The 21,414-nt window shown below is 41.5% G+C and overlaps 1 protein-coding gene across 1 annotated transcript; it reads right to left on the bottom strand.

The window, feature by feature from the left end:
- Window positions 1-14,215: 14,215 nt before the first annotated feature.
- On the bottom strand, window positions 14,216-18,808 carry LOC146580156 (uncharacterized). The gene is made up of 2 exons (XM_085268044.1): window positions 16,133-18,808; window positions 14,216-14,604 (listed from the first exon to the last, which is right to left on the bottom strand). Exons 1-2 carry the CDS (start codon window positions 18,276-18,278, stop codon window positions 14,216-14,218), a joined length of 2,535 nt encoding a protein of 844 aa, XP_085124170.1. The 5' UTR covers window positions 18,279-18,808.
- Between the last annotated feature and the right edge of the window lie 2,606 nt (window positions 18,809-21,414).

Below are 21,414 nucleotides of genomic sequence, written 5' to 3' on the forward strand. Positions count from 1 at the left end.
TATTGACATCTTTGAGCTCTGATTACAGGAAAACTGTAAGAGGTGACACAGATATTTCACTGGATTCTGACTCTGGGGGACCCCCACTCTGCACCCTGTGATCCACAGCCAAAATTACTGTACGGATTTTGAGAAAATTGATAGTAAACTTTGCACAATTTACTCTACTGTACTCTATATATTGACATCTTTGAGCTTAGATTAAAGGAAAACTGTAAGAGGTGACGCAGATATCTCACTGGATTATGACTCTGGGTGACCCCCACTCTGCACCCTGTGATCCACAGCAAAAATTACTGTATGGATTTTGAGAAAATTCATAGCAAAATCTTCCCATTTTGCTTTACTGTACTCTACATATTGACATCTTTGGCCTCAGATTACAGGAAAACTGTAAGAGGTGACGCAGATATTTCACTGGATTATGAATCTAGGCCATCTCCACTCTTCACCATGTGATCCACAGCCAAAATTACTGTACGGTTTTTGAGAAAATTGATAGTAAACTTTGCACAATTTACTCTACTGTACTTTTAATATCCTCGTCTTTAACCTCAGATTACAGGAAAACTGTAAGAGGTGACGCAGATATTTCACTGGATTATGACTCTGGGTGACCCCCACTCTGCACCCTGTCATCCACAGCCAAAATTACTGTATGGATTTTGAGAAAATTCATAGCAAAATCTTCCCATTTAGCTTTACTGTACTCTACATATTGACATCTTTGGCCTCAGATTACAGGAAAACTATAAGAGGTGACGCAGATATCTCACTGTATTCTGACTCTAGGCTGTCGCCACTCTTCACCCTGTGATCCACAGCCAAAATTACTGTACGGATTTTGAGAAAATTGATAGTAAACTTTGCACAATTTACTGTACTGTACTTTATATATTGACATCTTTGAGCTCAGATTACAGGAAAACTGTAAGAGGTGACGCAGATATCTCACTGGATTATGACTCTAGGCTGTCGCCACTCTTCACCCTGTGATCCACAGAAAAAATTACTGTACGGTTTTTGAGAAAATTGATAGTAAACTTTGCACAATTTACTCTACTGTACTTTTAATATTCTCATCTTTGACCTCAGATTACAGGAAAACTATAAGAGGTGACGCAGATATCTCACTGGATTATGACTCTGGGTGACCCCCACTCTGCACCCTGTGATCCACAGCCAAAATTACTGTACGGATTTCTGATGAAATTAAATCCTATTCCATTACCAAACAAAATGAGTTCATTGAAGTATTTGCTTAACTACAAGAAATGTCTTTCCACACACAATTTAAATTTTTCAAAATGTCATTCACACACCACCTCAAGTATCAACTTCAGTTTTAGACATTATTTATTCAGTGCTTAATCACAACAATAGTCAACTTAAGGCACTTACATAATAAGTTAAACCTTACAATAATACATACAGAGAAAAACCCAACAATCATATGACCCCCTATGAGCAACAGTGGGAAGGAAAAACTCCCTTTTAACAGGAAGAAACCTCCGGCAGAACCAGGCTCAGGGAGGGGCGGCCATCTGCCTCAACCGGTCAGGGTGAGAAATTACATTTCTCAGAGTACTGATTTCTCATATTACTACTACACAGTTTAGATACACTCAACAAAAATATAAACGCAACACCTTTGTTACTGCTCCCATTCCCCATGGGATGGACGTAGAGACCTAAAATTCATTCCAGATACACAATATAACCATCCCTCCCAAACAGTGGTCACAAATCAGTCCAAATGTGTGGTAGTGGGCACATCTGCCATATTGAGATAATCCATCCCACCTCACAGGTGTGCCACATCAGGATGCTGATCTGACATCATGAGTAGTGCACAGGTGTACCTCAGACTGCCCACAACAAAAGGCCACCCTGGAATGTGCAGTTTTTTGCGCTATTGGGGGTCTGGGGACCCAGAACCGGTCAGTATCTGGTGTGACCACCATTTGCCTCATGCAGTGCAACACATCGTCGCATGGAGTCTATCAGATTGTCAATTGTGGCCTTTGGAATGTTGGTCCACTCCACTTCAATGGCTGTGCGAGGTTGTTGGATATTCGTGGGAACTGGTACACGCTGTCGTATACGCCGGTCAAGCACATCCCGAACATGCTCAATGGGTGACATGTCCGGTGAGTATGCTGGCCATGCAAGAACTGGGACATTCTCAGCTGCCATCTGCCCTGAACAATGTGAACCATGATTCATCCGTGAAGCGCACACCTCTCCAACGTGCCAGACGCCATCGAATGTGAGCATTTGCCCACACAAGTCTGTTACGGCGACGAGCTGGAGTCAGGTCAAGACCCCGATGAGGACGACGGGCATGCAGTTGAGCGTCCCTGAGACGGTTTCTGACAGTTTGTGCAGAAATTGTTTGGTTGTGCAAACCAATTGTTCCAGCAGCTGTCTGGGTGGCTGGTCTCAGACGATCTTGGAGGTGAACCTGCTGGATGTGGAGGTCCTGGGCTGGTGTGGTTACACGAGGTCTGCGGTTGTGAGGCTGGTTGGATGTGCTGCCATATTCTCTGAAACGCCTGTGGAGACGGCTTATGGTTGAGAAATGAACATTCAATGCACGGGCGACAGATCTGGTTGACATTCCTGCTGTCAGCATGCCAATTGCACGCTCCCTCATTGCTTGTGGCATCTGTGGCATTTTGCTGTGAGACAAAACTGCACATTCCAGGGTGGCCTTTTGTTGTGGGCAGTCTGAGGTACACCTGTGCACTACTCATGATGTCAGATCAGCATCCTGATGTGGCACACCTGTGAGGTGGGATGGATTATCTCAATATGGCAGATGTGCCCACTACCACACATTTGGACTGATTTGTGACCACTGTTTGGGAGGGATGGTTATATTGTGTATCTGGAATGAATTTTCGGTCTCTACGTCCATCCCATGGGGAATGGGAGCAGTAACAAAGGTGTTGCGTTTATATTTTTGTTGAGTGTATCTAAACTGTGTAGTAGTAATATGAGAAATCAGTAATCTGAGAAATGTAATTTCTCACCCTGACCGGTTGAGGCAGATGGCCGCCCCTCCCTGAGCCTGGTTCTGCCGGAGGTTTCTTCCTGTTAAAAGGGAGTTTTTCCTTCCCACTGTTGCTCATAGGGGGTCATATGATTGTTGGGTTTTTCTCTGTATGTATTATTGTAAGGTTTAACTTATTATGTAAGTGCCTTAAGTTGACTATTGTTGTGATTAAGCACTGAATAAATAATGTCTAAAACTGAAGTTGATACTTGAGGTGGTGTGTGAATGACATTTTGAAAAATTTAAATTGTGTGTGGAAAGACATTTCTTGTAGTTAAGCAAATACTTCAATGAACTCATTTTGTTTGGTAATGGAATAGGATTTAATTTTATCAGAAATCCGTACAGTAATTTTGGCTGTGGATCACAGGGTGCAGAGTGGGGGTCACCCAGAGTCATAATCCAGTGAGATATCTGTGTCACCTCTTATAGTTTTCCTGTAATCTGAGGTCAAAGATGAGAATATTAAAAGTACAGTAGAGTAAATTGTGCAAAGTTTACTATCAATTTTCTCAAAAACCGTACAGTAATTTTTTCTGTGGATCACAGGGTGAAGAGTGGCGACAGCCTAGAGTCATAATCCAGTGAGATATCTGCGTCACCTCTTACAGTTTTCCTGTAATCTGAGCTCAAAGATGTCAATATATAAAGTACAGTACAGTAAATTGTGCAAAGTTTACTATCAATTTTCTCAAAATCCGTACAGTAATTTTGGCTGTGGATCACAGGGTGCAGAGTGGAGACAGCCTAGAGTCAGAATCCAGTGAAATATCTGCGTCACCTCTTACAGTTTTCCTGTAATCTGATCTCAAAGATGTCAATATGTAGAGTACAGTAAAGCAAAATGGGAAGATTTTACTATCAATTTTCTCAAAAACCGTACAGTAATTTTGGCTGTGGATGACAGGGTGCAGAGTGGCGACAGCCTAGATTCATAATCCAGTGAAATATCTGCGTCACCTCTTACAGTTTTCCTGTAATCTGAGCTCAAAGATGAGAATATATAGAGTATAGTACAGTAAATTGTGCAAAGTTTACTATCAATTTTCTAAAAATCCGTACAGTAATTTGGGCTGTGGATAACAGGGTGAAGAGTGGGGGTCACCCAGAGTCATAATCCAGTGAAATATCTGTGTCACCTCTTATAGTTTTCCTGTAATCTAAGCTCAAAAATGAGAATATATAGAGTACAGTAAAGCAAAATGGGAAGATTTTGCTATGAATTTTCTCAAAATCCATACAGTAATTTTTGCTGTGGATCACAGGGTGCAGAGTGGGGGTCACCCAGAGTCATAATCCAGTGAGATATCTGCGTCACCTCTTACAGTTTTCCTGTAATCTAAGCTCAAAGATGAGAATATATAGAGTACAGTAGAGTAAATTGTGCAAAGTTTACTATCAATTTTCTCAAAATCCGTACAGTAATTTTGGCTGTGGATCACAGGGTGAAGAGTGGCGACAGCCTAGATTCATAATCCAGTGAAATATCTGCGTCACCTCTTACAGTTTTCCTGTAATCGGAGCTCAAAGATGTCAATATGTAGAGTACAGTAAAGCAAAATGGGAAGATTTTACCATGGATTTTCTCAAAAACTGTACAGTAATTTTGGCTGTGGATCACAGGGTGAAGAGTGGAGATTGCCTAGATTCAGAATCCAGTGAAATATCTGCGTCACCTCTTATAGTTTTCCTGTAATCTGAGCTCAAAGATGAGAATATATAGAGTACAGTACAGTAAATTGTGCAAAGTTTACTATCAATTTTCTAAAAATCCGTACAGTAATTTGGGCTGTGGATAACAGGGTGAAGAGTGGGGGTCACCCAGAGTCATAATCCAGTGAGATATCTGTGTCACCTCTTATAGTTTTCCTGTAATCTGAGCTCAAAGATGAGAATATATAGAGTACAGTACAGTAAATTGTGCAAAGTTTACTATCAATTTTCTCAAAAACCGTACAGTAATTTTTGCTGTGGATCACAGGGTGAAGAGTGGCGACAGCCTAGAGTCAGAATCCAGTGAAATATCTGCGTCACCTCTTACAGTTTTCTTGTAATCGGAACTCAAAGATGTCAATATGTAGAGTACAGTGAAGCAAAATGGGAAGATTTTACTATCAATTTTCTCAAAACTGTACAGTAATTTTGGCTGTGGATGACAGGGTGCAGAGTGGAGATGGCCTAGATTCATAATCCAGTGAAATATCTGCGTCACCTCTTATGGTTTTCCTGTAATCTGAGCTCAAAGATGAGAATATATAGAGTATAGTACAGTAAATTGTGCAAAGTTTACTATCAATTTTCTCAAAATCCGTACAGTAATTTTTGCTGTGGATCACAGGGTGCAGAGTGGGGGTCACCCAGAGTCATAATCCAGTGAGATATCTGCGTCACCTCTTACAGTTTTCCTGTAATCTAAACTCAAAGATGAGAATATATAGAGTACAGTAGAGTAAATTGTGCAAAGTTTACTATCAATTTTCTCAAAATCCGTACAGTAATTTTGGCTGTGGATCACAGGGTGAAGACTGGAGATGGCCTAGATTCATAATCCAGTGAAATATCTGCGTCACCTCTTACAGTTTTCCTGTAATCGGAGCTCAAAGATGTCAATATGTAGAGTACAGTAAAGCAAAATGGGAAGATTTTACCATGAATTTTCTCAAAAACTGTACAGTAATTTTTGCTGTGGATCACAGGGTGCAGAGTGGGGGTCACCCAGAGTCATAATCCAGTGAGATATCTGCGTCACCTCTTACAGTTTTCCTGTAATCTAAGCTCAAAGATGAGAATATATAGAGTACAGTAGAGTAAATTGTGCAAAGTTTACTATCAATTTTCTCAAAATCCGTACAGTAATTTTGGCTGTGGATCACAGGGTGAAGACTGGAGATGGCCTAGATTCATAATCCAGTGAAATATCTGCGTCACCTCTTACAGTTTTCCTGTAATCGGAGCTCAAAGATGTCAATATGTAGAGTACAGTAAAGCAAAATGGGAAGATTTTACTATCAATTTTCTCAAAAACTGTACAGTAATTTTGGCTGTGGATCACAGCATGCAGAGTGGGGGTCACCCAGAGTCAGAATCCAGTGAGATATCTGCGTCACCTCTTTCAGTTTTCCTGTAATCTGAGCTCAAAGATGAGGACATTAAAAGTATAGTTGAGTAAATTGGGTAAATTTTATTGTTAATTTTCTCTGAATCATACAGTAATTTGGGCTGTGGATCACAGGGGGGAAAGTGGAGATTAACCAAAACTGGGAGTGGATTGTGAAGTAAAATAGCGTCAGGACAGAAAACACTGCGTTTCTAAGCCAGTCGGCACCTATACCGTAATATGCGTAAGAGTAGTGCAACAACATTTTAGGTGCGGCTGGCGGGGCGGCTAGCTTGACTGCGACTTCGTAAGTGAGGGCTCACTTGACCGCAGTAAACTGCACGATTGACTCGCAGGGGTTAGAAGTTGGTAGGTCACGATGCAGGGTCTCACACTATACGGCCCGATGCTCTGATGCGACCTGAGTGCTCACACTGTGCGTCCATAAAATTAAGGTTATAACAGAAATTCTGTCGCTCGCTCTCCCTCTCTGTCTTTCACTCACACAGACACGCACACCACCACCATCAACTTTGCTAAATTGCAGCTGTGATTGAGCAGCAATGTCTATCCAACTATTTTCACGGTTGTTGTGGTCGTGATACTTTTGTGAGGCCACATCGAAAAGGCTCGGATGAGCTTTCCAAAGTTCTACAAGTTGTGCCTCCGTCATTTGTGAGCCGCGGTCAAGCCAGCCGCCTCCTATCCGCCGCATAAATTTCCTTGCGCTTTTACACCAGTCTTTACGGTAGCGCCTTTTCGCTTTATATCCTGATTGAAAGCCTAGACTCGCGCACACGCACACGCACAAATTACAATGGAACAGCCCAATACAGACATCGTGACAGTCTGGTTGCATATTCAAAAATTCATTAAAAATCATTCTTAAAAGTTGATGCCAAGCTTTCAACACAATCCTCTTCTCGGACACCTACTTTACCTCTGGGCCAGGTTTTACCCAGATTTACTGTAATATTACTCAGAAATCACAGTAAACTCATATTCAGTGCAATACAGTCAATACACTACAATTATGTCTATTTCAAAAAATCATTAAAAATCATCCAGAATAGTTGAGGTCCAACTTTCAACATAACCCTCCTCTGGGACACCTACTGTACCTGTGTGCCAAGTTTCATCCAGATTCACTGTAAAATTCCTCAGAAATTAAAGGACATTTATATACAATTCAATACAGTCAATACAATAGAATTATGTCAATTTCCAAAAATTCATTAAAAATCATCCTGAGTAGTTGAGGTCCAACTTTCAACACATTCCTTCTCTGGGACACCTACTGTACCTGTGGGCCAGGTTTCATCTCAATCTGCTGCATCAATAATTGTTTAATATTGATGGATCAAAAGTGCTGCTGAGAGAGTCATGACAGGGACTATAAAGAGACAGCATATTTGCTTTTCTTCACTGACTCGCTCTGAAATCCAGATTTTAATTTTGGAATATTGTACTTGTGGTTCCTATAGAATTTTAAGGTTGAACGGTAATCAGAGTCTTCATCTCTTAGACCTCTCTTCTGTGGATGCAGCTCACATCATTCTGTACAATACGATCATTTTTAATTCTACAACTGTTTACAACCTGCATAGTTCACATTTCTGTAGCTGTATAGCTGCATATTCTGTATAGTTTTTTTATTTCATATTCTGTATAGTTTTTCATATTTATATCCTGTTCATAGCCTGTACATAGCTTGTACTCACTACAGCCTGTACATACTTATAGTTATAGCATATTCATAACATACCTTCATACCGTGTACATTGTAACATACCATAATAGACCCATTTCTGTAATATACTTACATACCTATATTATTGCTAATATATATTCTAATATATCTATATCATGGCTAAAGCACTTCTGGATGGATGCAAACTGCATTTTCTTGCCTTGTACCTGTGACATGTGCAATGACAATAAAGTTGAATTCTATTCTATTCTAAATTAATTCAGAAGACAAACACCCATCTCTGCTTTTGAGATTAGCGTTAAAGCCCTCAGTTTTGACAAATAATACAGTTATAGTGGATCAGGTGCCCCTGAATCTTCCCTTATTTGTGCTGCAATAAGCCTAGGCTCTTGCGGGCTTCCCATCATATGAATTTTTTCCTTCTTTGCTCGTTCTGTGTTTATACACCTCTCTGCATTTAATCATTAGTTAGTATGTATCTCTTGCACAGTGTATATGTTTTCCTGTCTCCTTTTCATCAACCTCAGCCAGTCACAGTAGATGGCTGTCTCTCCTTGAGCCTGTTTCTGCCAGATGTTTCTACCTCTTCAAATGGAGTTTTTCCTTCCCACTCACCGTAAATGTTAGCTCATATGGGGTACTTAAATTGTTGGGGTTTTCTTTGTATTATTGCTGTGTTTTTACCCAGCAACATAAAGTGTCTTTAGGTGACTGTTGTTGTGATTTGGCGCTGTATAAATAGAATAGAATAGAATAGAATCGAGTACTTCAGACCGGGAGATTGGCAAAATGTATAAATAGGATGGCGATTAGGGGAATTGGAGACAGCTGTGTAACACAGCAGGGATACATTGGGAATAAGAAGACAGTGGAAGTAAGACTCAACAAAAGAAAGAGACAAGAGGCCACCAAACTAAAACACAGACCTAAGACACACAAGCTTGACACAGACAAAACCATAAACAGACATGAAGACAAGACTGGCTTTAACACTAGAGTGTTTTCACAAGTCTTCCATCCACTTGTGGAACGATGAAGAAGAACTACACTTAAAACTAATAAAGACTAATAAAGGTTATCTTATCTTATCTTATCTTAAAAGCAATATGGAACTGAAAACAAAAGAATACATAATGTAAACATATCATCAAATAATCCAGGACTCACAAACAATGATATGATGAACAGAACTATAAAGAACAAAACTGAGAAATGCTTGGTAAACTGACCAAGGACTATGTCATCATGTCATTTTTTAAATATCATTAATGTGTCCTGATTTGTAGATAGTGCCATCTTACAAATACTAGGAAATCCAACTGGGTGACAAGCCAGAGTTTTCTGCCCACACACCCACTGACTAGAAAAAGGGTTAAAACCTCAACTACTAAGGATGATTTTTAATGAATTTCTGAAATTGACATAATTCTATTGTATTGGCTGTAATGAATTGTATATAAATGTCCTTTAATTTCTGAGGAATTTTACAGTGAATCTGGCTGAAACTTGGCACACAGGTACAGTAGGTGTCCTAGAGGAGGGTTATGTTGAAAGTTGGACCTCAACTATTCTGGATGATTTTTAATGAATTTTCGAAATTTACACAATTGTAGTGTATTGACTGTATTGAATTGTATATAAATGTCCTTTAATTTCAGAGGAATTTTACAGTGACTGTTAAGTCTAATTGTTGAATGTTGCCATTGTGTTTCTTAAATTTGTACAGTCTTAGTTTAAGCAGTAGGATCAAAGCCATCCCTTTGATCCTGACCACCTCTCCAGCCACTCTGTGCTGGGGGAGGTTTTATTGTAGATACATCCTATCTGAAAGATCTGTTTCTTTTGATGTAAGCTTCCTGACACACACACACACACACACATTCTCACATAACACACACACATTCTCACATAACACACACACACACACACACACACACACACACACACACACACACACACACACACACACATTTACATACAGTCCTTGTCTATGTAACCAAAGGGGGTTGCAAGGGGAGGTGTTTTGTAAACTATTGTTTGAAGTTGTCAATAAAAGGCAGCGAGAGGAGGCCACCATTGGGGTCATTGTCGTGCTGGACACAGATGAGAGGCCTCCCTTGCGCAAGTAATGGATCGATCGACTGTCTTGTTTTCTTCATGATGAATAAGTCTCTAGAATTAGCGGGGTTTGTGGAAACACAGACCCAACATTTATTTGGTCCTTCGGAGCCGGAGCCTAACACATTGCATCCACCGAGGAGAGGGAGAGGACGCCACCGCAAAGTCTGGGATGATTGACGTAAAGCCCTGGTGTTTTTGGCTTGTCACCAGGCCGGGAAGTTTGCGCCTGACCTCCCCTCGGGATGGATGACGATTGACGGGATCCAGAGACTCTTCCCATGAACGTAAACAAACAGTGAGTACAGAAGGCCTTAGAGAGCGGCTACGTGACCCTGCGTTGACCGCAGGTACGGGAGCGCGCTAGCCGCGTGAGAGAGACGCAGGCTTCTCCGCCATTTGGGGCGTAGAGAGTTCTCCGCCATTTGGGGCGTGGAGATAACCTAGGTTCGGTAGCTCCGCCGTGAGGAGTCCGGAATCTCCGCCATATGGGGCGTTTGAGAGTTTTCAACAGAGAGCGCTAGCTATGCGTGCAGACGCAAGCGATAGGCCTATGTTGTGTGTGTGTGCAGGCCAGACGTGGTCTGCGTGAGTGTGGCTGATTGTTGTCTTGTAATGGAGAATAAAATGTGTAAGTCTGCCTTAGAAGGAGATTTAAAATTTATGGAAAAATTTTCACCGGGCAGCACGCAGTATGTAGGTTGTTGGCGTAAGAAATATGGATTTGAAGGGACATTAGTGGAAGTTAAGTGTAAAATGCTGGTAGAAAGAATAGCTGTAAGTGTAGCAGGTAAAACAGGTAAAGCGAAGCAGAGGAAGGAATTGCAGTTAGCAGTTGCTAAGTTGTTGCTGGAGCAGGCTCAGAAGAGGAGAGAAGCAAGAATGTTAGCAGAAAGTAGAGCCAGAGAAGAGCGTGAGAGAGCAGAGGCAGAGGTGGAGGAGAGACTAAAGGCTGAGTATGGAGAGACATTAGGAGCAGCATTGAGTCCAAGACAGACTAGGCAGGGTAGGAAACAGAAAGTAAAGTTAGTGAACACAAACGTTACAACTACATATCCATCCCTGACACAACACAAAAAAAACATATTTCTGTCCCAGAGTGTGACGATGAAGAAAGTTTTGCTCCTAATCCATTCCGTGAGTGTGAGCATGTTTGATGTCATGGTGTGTGTGAAAAGGTATCCAGCTGGGGCAGACGTGATTCTGCAGGTCACCTGCCCAGTGGACAAAAAGAAATAAAATAGTTGTGTGGATGAATGATAGCATGAAGAGTGTTTGGTGTTTCTCAGTCTGAAACAGCTGTAATGCTATTTTCTGTTTTGGAGAAAAGTACAGTTTAAAAAAAAACAGAGAGAGATGTGTGTTGTTTTAAGCAGTGATAAGAATAATGAAAGTGTGGTGAGAGATGAACACAAAAACATACTGAAAATGCATTAACTATACTAACCCTACATGCATATTAGTTACATGAGAAGAAACTTATTATGTGCTAAGATAACAGGGTTAAGCTGTATGTTGTGTGTATGGCTGATTGGATGAATGTTTGAGATTAAACTGGCTGTTTGATTTGTCTTTTATTACTAAAGTTGAACCTGCCAATTGGGTTGTTACGATTTATCCCCCTGGCATGAAGAACACGTGTCATGACTTTAACAAGGCCTTTCTTTCCTTTATTTTCTTTCTTTTATTTTGTTACTTTCATGGTGCACTGAAAGTTTTGTTTGATGATCTCTGTTTGAGCAGATCTGCACGATTAGAATCGAAGCGTCGTCGAGAAAACTGTTGCAAAGTGAGCTTCTCCAAAATTAAAATGGGCTCAGGAGAAAGCCACTTATTTGGGACAAATTCCTGTCCAAAAGGATTCAACGAGGAAATCCAGTCTAAATAATTTTTCTTTTTGAAATGACGTTGTTTTGCTGAGCGTGGAAACGAATGCGACGATAATTTCCACAATTAGCAAAAGAAGGAATCACTGAGTGAATGAGTAAGAATTTTAAAATAAATGGGGAACTGACTGACTGACAAAAGCTGACAAGACTGACTGACTTAACACCATTGTGTGAAGTCAACCCCCACCTGACAAAGGTGTGGATGTATCTCTGTGTGTGTCTCTGTTGCAGGAGCAGAAGGAGACCACAGGAGGAACCTTGGGTCATATGACTATGTGAACTCTGAAAATTTAACCTTTTTAGTTTAAATTCTCTGTCTGTGAATTTACCATGTGTGTGTCATTCACTACCTTGTGTTGCTCACAGAGATTACTGTGAGAAAGAGTGTATACACCTGCGCAGCGCTAACATTTACATTTCTTTTTACAGCAGATGGTTAATCATGTGATTTGTAAAGGATTCAGCACAGACAGACAAGTGACGATTGAACAGATGTGCAGTGGTTACAGAATAGTTACATGGAGCTCATTATCTGACCACACTGTTGGGCTCATGGTGAGTGACAAACTTAAGTAAAGTCACTGATTACAGTGTGGAATGACGTTGAGATGTTAAATAATTTGGAACAAATTATGGGAAAAAGTAGGAGTTTAATGAGTTTAGAATAAACCTGCAATAATACTTGTCTCTGTGATGCTGAATACTTTATTACTCTTATGATCTATAGTTGGTTGCAAATGTGAAGTTGTTTTATCTTTAAGACTTTGTCTTCTAGGATACAGGAGCTGGGAGCTAAACAAGCTGAACATTTAAGTGCTGATTAATTACACAGGGTTACAGCTTGGAGTGAAGCTGCTCCAAGGGACAAACCCTGGAGATTGTTTTAGGGAGACTGTGCAACACTCTTGTACATGTCTCATTGGGGAGTTGACACATGGCGAAAGCCGTGTGGCGAGAGGAGTGTCATTTTTTCAATTTGTAGATGTCGTGAGGTGTCATGACGAGAAGGAGTGGCTGAGAGGATCGCCCACAAAATGGAACCTGAGGGAGCGTGCCAAGCTCCAAAAAGTGACAACGCAGAGGAGGTCCAGCGATGGACTTGTGGTTCTGTGAACAGCACAAATGCCAGGTGACTGTAAAATAACTAGCAGCACTTTTTCCACAAGTGAAGCCAGTAACTTACTATCCTAAATGAAGGAAACGGTTTCCAGGGCCTAATCCGTGGATCGACTTCCTTCGAGGCGTGGACGTCTATCAGCAGAGAATGTCCCTTAGTCTGTAACACAGTCAAATATATTCTCAAGTAATATTCAAGCATGCCATTCAGCGTGTTAGTACGAGCTCGGGAGCAGCTTGGGAGAACAAGAAAACAGAGACTGCTTCAGGTTGTCTTCCCAAATTGACTCAACTTTATTCACAAGTACAACAGTTTATATAGAGGGTAAAATTCATGAGACAGCAGATTATCAGTTTAAACCAGTACAGACCAAGATAAGGCAGCGTCTTCCTGCCCTTGGGTGAAGAAGCATCCTTTGTGTAGTTTATTAGTTCAGATACAATTGTGATTATCTCAGCGACATATTTTCAAGGCACAAAACAAAGAGTTCTTACACTAGTGAAATCTGAAACAAACCATTTGGCCTTCAACAGGCGTCTAAAAGATTAAGAAACTAATGTAGCTGAGGGAGTGATCTCTGTGGTATTTCAACCTTGTACCAGCCTGTGATTCTCACACATCAATTCTTGGGTCAAAGAGAAAAATAACTAAAACAAAGGGGCCTTATTGAATGACAGAGTTTTCCTGCATAATGTCACTATAAAACAATATCCAGTAAATGCTACCATGGTACTAAAATACCTAACAGTTCCACTCTTTTTTTATTATTATTTTTTTTAAATAATAACTCAAATAGAAAGGAAAAATCACAAATGTAATAACATAATATAAAAAGCAAATCATAAAATGTAATAGTTCACAACCTAATGTTCAATATACACATCAGGAACATCATTGGTAACATCTGGCACATCCTCAGGATCAATTTGTGCTAATTGCAAATACATTGAAGTAGCTGTACTGGTAGCTATATGGGTTATCATTGAAAATGTGGCTTGCAGAAATGTGAACAGGGTTGCAGTTTACAATACGAAATAGTAAATAAAAATCCTAAGGTTAATGCAGTAGATATGATTAATAACCTAAATATATAAAAAAAAGACAGTTCTTTAGTCGTCTCCTGGCCTGGTCCCAGGTTCGAGAGACCCCGTATAAGCGTAGTGTGATGACAATGGGCATTTCATTTTCTCCATTATCAGGATGAAACCAGTCTATCTTTATCAGGTTAGACATTGTGTGGTACTCTAGGTTTTCTGTTCCTGCTGGAGGTTCGAGTACCTTGTTGTTGTTCAGGCGGGGGATCAAAGGGCTTTCTGAGTCTTGGCTCTTTCAGGCGTTGTGTGTTAATCAGTGATTGTGTGTGTGTAGGTGTATTGGATCCGGGCGTTGGCTCGCCTGAGTCGTCATCTACTTGATCCGACGCCTTAGGTGGTTTGGTGGGGCTGGTCTTAACCCTGCTGGCATGAATCCACTGAGGTTGTCCGTCTGTTAGGATGCTGGTTCTCGTCACTGCAAGTACAGTCTGGGGGCTGGAACACGCGGCCTCCCCGAGTGCCCTTGGTTTTAGCGACTTTACCAACACCGCATCTCCTGGTTTCCACAGATGGGTTGGATCTATGGAAGGGAGAGGCTGAGAGAGACAAACTTTCTGATAGTTATTATTCAGTGTTTCTACCAGGTTATGAACATAGTCAGACAATGCAGTGTCTATGTCCCCTTCCAATAGCGGTGCCCCTCTGGAGGCTGACCATGGTGTTGGAAACGGTCTTCCCATGATTATTTCAAATGGAGATAATTTGGTTGCTGCGGATGGAGTCATTCTAATCTCGCAGAGGATTTGAGGAAGTAGTTTGATCCAGGTCATTCCTGTTTCTATCATTGCTTTAGTCAGGCGATTTTTTTATGGTCCTATTCATTCTTTCTACAACTCCTGAACTCTGAGGATGGTATGGCACATGATATTTCCAGTCTATTGCTAGAGTTTTAGCACACTTTTGAATTACTTCTGATGTGAATGAAGGTCCTCTATCACTGTTAATTTGGTGAGGTATTCCAAATCTGGGTATTATTTCATTGCACAACTTTTGACAGACTACTTGTGCAGTTTCTTTTGATGTTGGATAAGCTTCTACCCATTTACTAAATTGGTCCACTATTACCAGTAAGTACTTGATGCTTCCTTGTGCTGGCATGTGTGTAAAATCAATTTGTAATGTATGAAATGGGAAATCTGGTTGTGGTAAATGCTGATGTTTTGCTTTTGGTTTTCCTACATTAGTTCGTGCACATGTTAGACAGGTTGCTAATATGCGTTTTACTGCGTGTGATGTTTTCTCGATTACAAATCTTGATTTTATTGCTCCTATTACCCCTCTTTGTCCGACATGACTCACACCGTGAAAATGGCGGACAAGGATTGGCAGTAGTGAAGATGGGAGGGCAATCAAACCCTCAAGGTTTTTGTATAAGCCGTCTCTGTTATCTAAGGTACAATCATTATTTTCCCAGTAAGTGTAATCTAAGGCAGAGGCTTGCTCTTGTATGAATTTTAGGTCAACATTTGTGTCTAAATAGTCTGGGAGTGTGACAAGTGGCAGCTGTAAAGGCAAAGATAATACTTCCTTTCTGGGTGGTTGCTGTGAGGCAGCAGCTGCTTTCGCGGTTACGTCTGCAAGAGCATTTCCCACTGCTTCGTCTGTGTCAGCCGTGCTGTGCCCCTTCGTTTTAACAACTGCAATTGCCGATGGCAGCTGTATAGCCTGCAAAAGTCTTTGAACAAGGTCAGAATTAGCGATCGATTTTCCATCAGCAGATCTAAATCCTCTTTGTCTCCACAATGTGCCAAAGTCATGCACCATACCGAATGCATAACGGCTATCAGTGTAAATTGTTACCCGCTTATCCACATGTAACTCACAGGCGCGTATTAAAGCCATGAGCTCTGCTTTTTGTGCTGAGTGAAATGGTAATGAGTGAGCCTCTAGTATGATGTCAGGCAATGTCACCACCGAATAGCCACAAAGAAATGAGTTGTCATTTGGTTTTGAACAGGACCCGTCCACATAAACAATGACTGAGTCTGGGATTGGTGTCTGCTCTAAGTCTGGGCGTGGTGCTGTGGATTCCTGTATACGTGTCATACAATCATGATCGTCAGGGTCGTCTGAACCATCCTGTCGGTCAGAGGAACACAGCATACGAATGAGTAAGTGTGCTGGCGAATTGGGTGTGCTGCTTGCTTTTATAGTGAGATTTGCTGTTGAAGTCAGTGTAGCTTCATAACCTGAGCGACGTTGTGCGGTCATATGTTGTGTAGTTATATTTGCTAGAATGGTCGTGACCTGGTGATTGGTGTGTAGAATAGTGTCATGTGAGAGTGTGAGCTTCTCGCAGTCCCTTATCATGATAGAGCAAGCTGCTACTGCTCTCAGGCAGGCCGGCATCCCCTGAACTACTGCTGGCAGTACCTTTGAGTAGAAGGCTACTGGACGGTAGCCACAGCCATGCTCTTGGGCCAATACACCTGCATAGGTTGTGCCGTTCTCTGTGACGTACAGGTGGAACGGTAAGTGGTAGTCAGGCAGACCCAAACAAGGGGCGGAGGTCAGCGCTCCCTGTAATGCATTGAAAGAGGCAGTCATTTCTGTGGACCACAGTATTCGAGGAGGCTTGTCTTTTTTGCAGCATTCACGCAGAATGTGGTCATGAAAAGAACAGTCTGGTATCCACTGTCTGCAATAGTTCACCATGCCTAGGAAAGACAGCATTTCCTTCTGTGTAGTGGGCTTAGGGACAGAGGTCACAGCTTTGACCCTGTCTGTAGTCATGGAACGTTGTCCGTGAGACAGTGTAAATCCCAAATATTGAACAGAAGTCTGACAGTACTGCATTTTCTTTGCTGATGCTTTGTGGCCAGTCTGTTGGAGGTGCTGGAGTAGCATATGTGTGGCAGTTTGACATAGTTTTTCACTTTCAGCACAGAGGAGGAGATCATCTACATACTGGATTAGAATACAGCCCTCTGGAGGAATGAAGCCGTCCAGGGTAGCACGTACCACCATTGAGAAAGCCGCAGGGCTGTCTACCATGCCTTGGGGTAAGCGAGTCCATGTGTACTGCTTATCTCTATGTGTAAAAGCAAATATCGGCTGTGTGTCCTCATGCACAGGTACTGAGAAAAAGGCGGAGCACAAATCCACCACAGTAAAATGTGTGGCTGTTGCTGGAATAGCTGTCAGTATGCTGGGAACGTCTGGGACGATAGGTGGCAGAGGCATAATGACTGCATTAACTTGCCTTAAGTCTTGTGTGAAACGCCATACGCCAGGTTTGTTAGGCTTTGGCACAGGATTGACAGGAGTGTTATATGGAGATACTGTGGGCTTTATTACTCCAACTGTCAATAAATCTCCTATGATGATGTCTAAGGCTGCGGCTTTTTCAGCGGAAATGGGATATTGCTTGACATATACCGGCTTGTTGTGTTTCAGCTGAGCATGATAAGGTGTACAGTCAATAAATCCTACATCATTCTCACCTCTTGACCATAATGTCATGTTCTGATATTCAGCTGGCAATGTGACAGCAGAGATAGTACAGTGTATGGGGTAGGTTAGATCTATGTGTCGACATGGTGCAGTAATGTCATAGCCTATGTCTGAGTTATGTGACAAAACCACTGTTCGGCCTTCACTGGTGTGAGCAGTTATCATGTTGTTGAACAGTGTGAGAGAAACAAATATGTGGCTTCCAGGCATGGGGTTACCTGGTAACGGTGTTTGCACATGTTTTTGACACAGAGTGTGACGTGGGATACCAGTCAGATGGATATTGAGTTCATTCTCCGCTGAGGCGTCCAGCTGACACAGAGGCTGTTCCTTCTCCATGGTGTCGGTGCATAGGGCAGAGAAAACATAGCTGTTATCAGTATCTGCAAACATTTCACCCTTTGTGTTAAATGAAATACACAAGTTCATTTTTGCCATTAAATCTCTGCCTAATAGATTCACAGGCGAGTTTGGAATAATTATGAATGGATGATATGTAATTTCGTCTGGTTTTGGGCCCCAGCGTGTCTTTAGAGAATGAGTTTTGGGGCATTGCACTAGAGTTCCGTTTATTCCCATGGTGTTGATGCACACAGAGGAAACAGGCCCACTATAGAATTTTCCAGACAGTGAACTTTTAGTGGCTCCACTGTCAACTAAAAAGGAATAAATCTTTTCACCTATTTCTATATCTAACATGGGCAAGCTTTCTGTGTTACGGGACAATTGCAAATGCAGCATCGTGTGTAGTGCTTCACACTGTCCCTCATCATCACCTGGGCCTCCCTATGGTTGGTCCAGTCTTTCGTTATCATATGGGTGGGGATTAAAATGTGGATTATAAGGTTGCTCCCTAAGTGCAAAGGGGCCGTTTCTTTGATGTGATTCCTGTCTGCGTTGCCAGTTACCTTGTCTGTAAGAGCTCTGCTGACGCCTAGTGGCAGGAGCTGGTCCTGTGTTTTGTGGTTGAGACCTATGTGCTGCTGATTTGCATTCCCTCCTCCAGTGTCCTATTTTTCCACAATAAAAACATACGTCTCCACTCCTATCTCTCCTTCTGAAATCTCCCTGCTGCGCTTGTTGAGGGGACCCTGCATACATCATTTTTTCACTTTCCTCTGAGCCTTCAACATCAAAATTCAACATCATCTTAACACTTTTAGCCTTCGTGCTGTTGGGGAAAAGATCTGCACCAGCTTTTGTTTTGACAAGTGTGATAAAGTTCTTTATTTTCATGTCATAGAGATTATCAGTGGCAGTCAGCTTCAATAGTTGTGAGCATTCTGGATGAATATTGTTTAAGAATGTTGTTATGAAAATCTGATCATTTCCTCCTTCAGGCATGCATGCCTCATTAGTCCAGCAGTGTGTGAAACGTTTCATAAAAACTAGAATGGATTCATCTGGCTTTTGCTTACACATGGTTACTGCATTTAAATCAATTTTATCTCTAGACATTGTGAGCAGAAATTTCTTTAGATTTTGAAAAAAGGCTGTGATTTTGTCATCGTTCATCCACAAAAACGAGGTGGTGTTGGCTGCTTGGTCATTTTTAGGGTCTAGTTCTTTTACTTCTTCAATAAGCTGAGATTCAGTCACACCTGGAATTCGTTGACATAATATATATCTATAGTCAGGCCCACCCAAGTGGTGGTATCTGGTACTTCTCTGTAATGCAGAAACAAAGGCTGTAGGATTTTGTAGAGGATCGGGAAGTTCTTTAATGGTTGCTGCTAACTCTGAAATTTTAGGGGGTTGAATGCAACACATGTCCCCTATTATCATGAACGGAAGGGAGGGGCTGACGTCATTAAGTTGTGATCCCTGCTTTTCTTTATAACGGGTGTTTTTGTGGGGGCCCTCTTGAGTTTTTTCCTCTTTTTTCTGCTTTAAGTAGTTCCTTATTAAATTTCTGGTGTTAGTTATTGCTTTTGGCACAGTTAAACCATTCGCTACTCTAGTGTGGCGCTGAACATGATTATCTATGACGGAAACGGCTTGCTGCAGTTCAGCTTCCGTACGTTCAGTTAAAGGATCTTTCATGATTTCCTCACACTCTGTCATTAACTGTTTTGTTTGCTTTTTATGTTCCTGTAACTCTCTTTCTCGTTCAGTGTATTCTCGTTCCTGTCTTTGATCTAGGTTAAACCAGTCATCTTCTTCTGATTTAGGTGTCATTTCAGTGCCTTCCTCACTCTTTTGGGATTCCAGCGCAGGATATATGCGCTGATGACGTGCAGCCGCCGCAGCAGCTATTAATTCTGTCTTTTCATCATAAGGCGGCGGAGCCGTAGGTTGAACGGATGGGCATATAAGGCTAGTTTTTTTCTGCAGTGGATTTACTAGAGCCTACACTGGCTTGATTTAAAGCATTTACGTCTGGCTCGGGTCCTTTTTTCCATAGTGGTAGGATGCGATTGATCACATCACGACATTCTATCATATATTTTTTACAGGACTTTTTAATCAGCCTACTTTCCTTATCACAAATAGTATTTAACATTTCTACTGACCTGTTTTCTGGCGATAATCGTTCGGGATAGGGCTCCGGAAATACATTAGGATGCATTAAACTTATAGTTCTTAAGTTCGAGACGAAATCAGTCACGTAAGCACTTCCGCATGTTCTGGATACGTAATCATGGAAGTCTTCATTGATTCGCGAGCGTGGGTTAAACGTAACCGGAAGTGGGAGTCGTACTGAGCCGCTATTTTTATATTTTATTTTTTTCGGTTTTACAGTTAATTTTGATTTTTTATCGGACCCGTCTGTCTTTGAATTATTCTGACCCATGGTCAGTGATTTCCAGAGGGGTTTAGACGCTTGAAGGATTTAAGTTAGTTTTTATTTTTGCTGTGGCACACCTGAGGTTACTTGATTTTTTTGCTAGCAATTTTATCTTTTTAGTGAGCAACTTCTCACTTTTTAACGAGCAACTTCTCGTTTTATGACCCCAGGCAACTTCCTGTGTCCTTTCTGCTTTTATTTACAAAACAACAGGCAACGTCCTGTGTTTCTATGTGGGCCACTAACGAAGGCTCCTCAGCGTATCCCACTTGTTACTATGTGGGCCACTGAAGAAGGCCTCGTCAGCGTATCCCGTTTCTATGTGGATCACTGAGAAAGGTATAACACAGTCTTATAAAATAAAAGACGAGTGCCTACCTTCGTCAGGATCCCACTTCTGACACCAAAATTGAAGGAAACGGTTTCCAGGGCCTAATCCGTGGATCGACTTCCTTCGAGGCGTGGACGTCTATCAGCAGAGAATGTACCTTCACCTATCAGCAGAGAATGTCCCTTAGTCTGTAACACAGTCAAATATATTCTCAAGTAATATTCAAGCATGCCATTCAGCGTGTTAGTACGAGCTCGGGAGCAGCTTGGGAGAACAAGAAAACAGAGACTGCTTCAGGTTGTCTTCCCAAATTGACTCAACTTTATTCACAAGTACAACAGTTTATATAGAGGGTAAAATTCATGAGACAGCAGATTATCAGTTTAAACCAGTACAGACCAAGATAAGGCAGCGTCTTCCTGCCCTTGGGTGAAGAAGCATCCTTTGTGTAGTTTATTAGTTCAGATACAATTGTGATTATCTCAGCGACATATTTTCAAGGCACAAAACAAAGAGTTCTTACACTAGTGAAATCTGAAACAAACCATTTGGCCTCAACAGGCGTCTCCTAAAAGATTAAGAAACTAATGTAGCTGAGGGAGTGATCTCTGTGGTATTTCAACCTTGTACCAGCCTGTGATTCTCACACATCAATTCTTGGGTCAAAGAGAAAAATAACTAAAACAAAGGGGCCTTATTGAATGACAGAGTTTTCCTGCATAATGTCACTATAAAACAATATCCAGTAAATGCTCCCA

This window comes from Mchenga conophoros, linkage group LG3 (assembly GCF_057382185.1).
Source record: "Mchenga conophoros isolate Kocher_MC1m ecotype Shallow Benthic linkage group LG3, M_conophoros_male_GT1.1, whole genome shotgun sequence".
In the NCBI taxonomy this organism is placed as follows: domain Eukaryota; kingdom Metazoa; phylum Chordata; class Actinopteri; order Cichliformes; family Cichlidae; genus Mchenga; species Mchenga conophoros.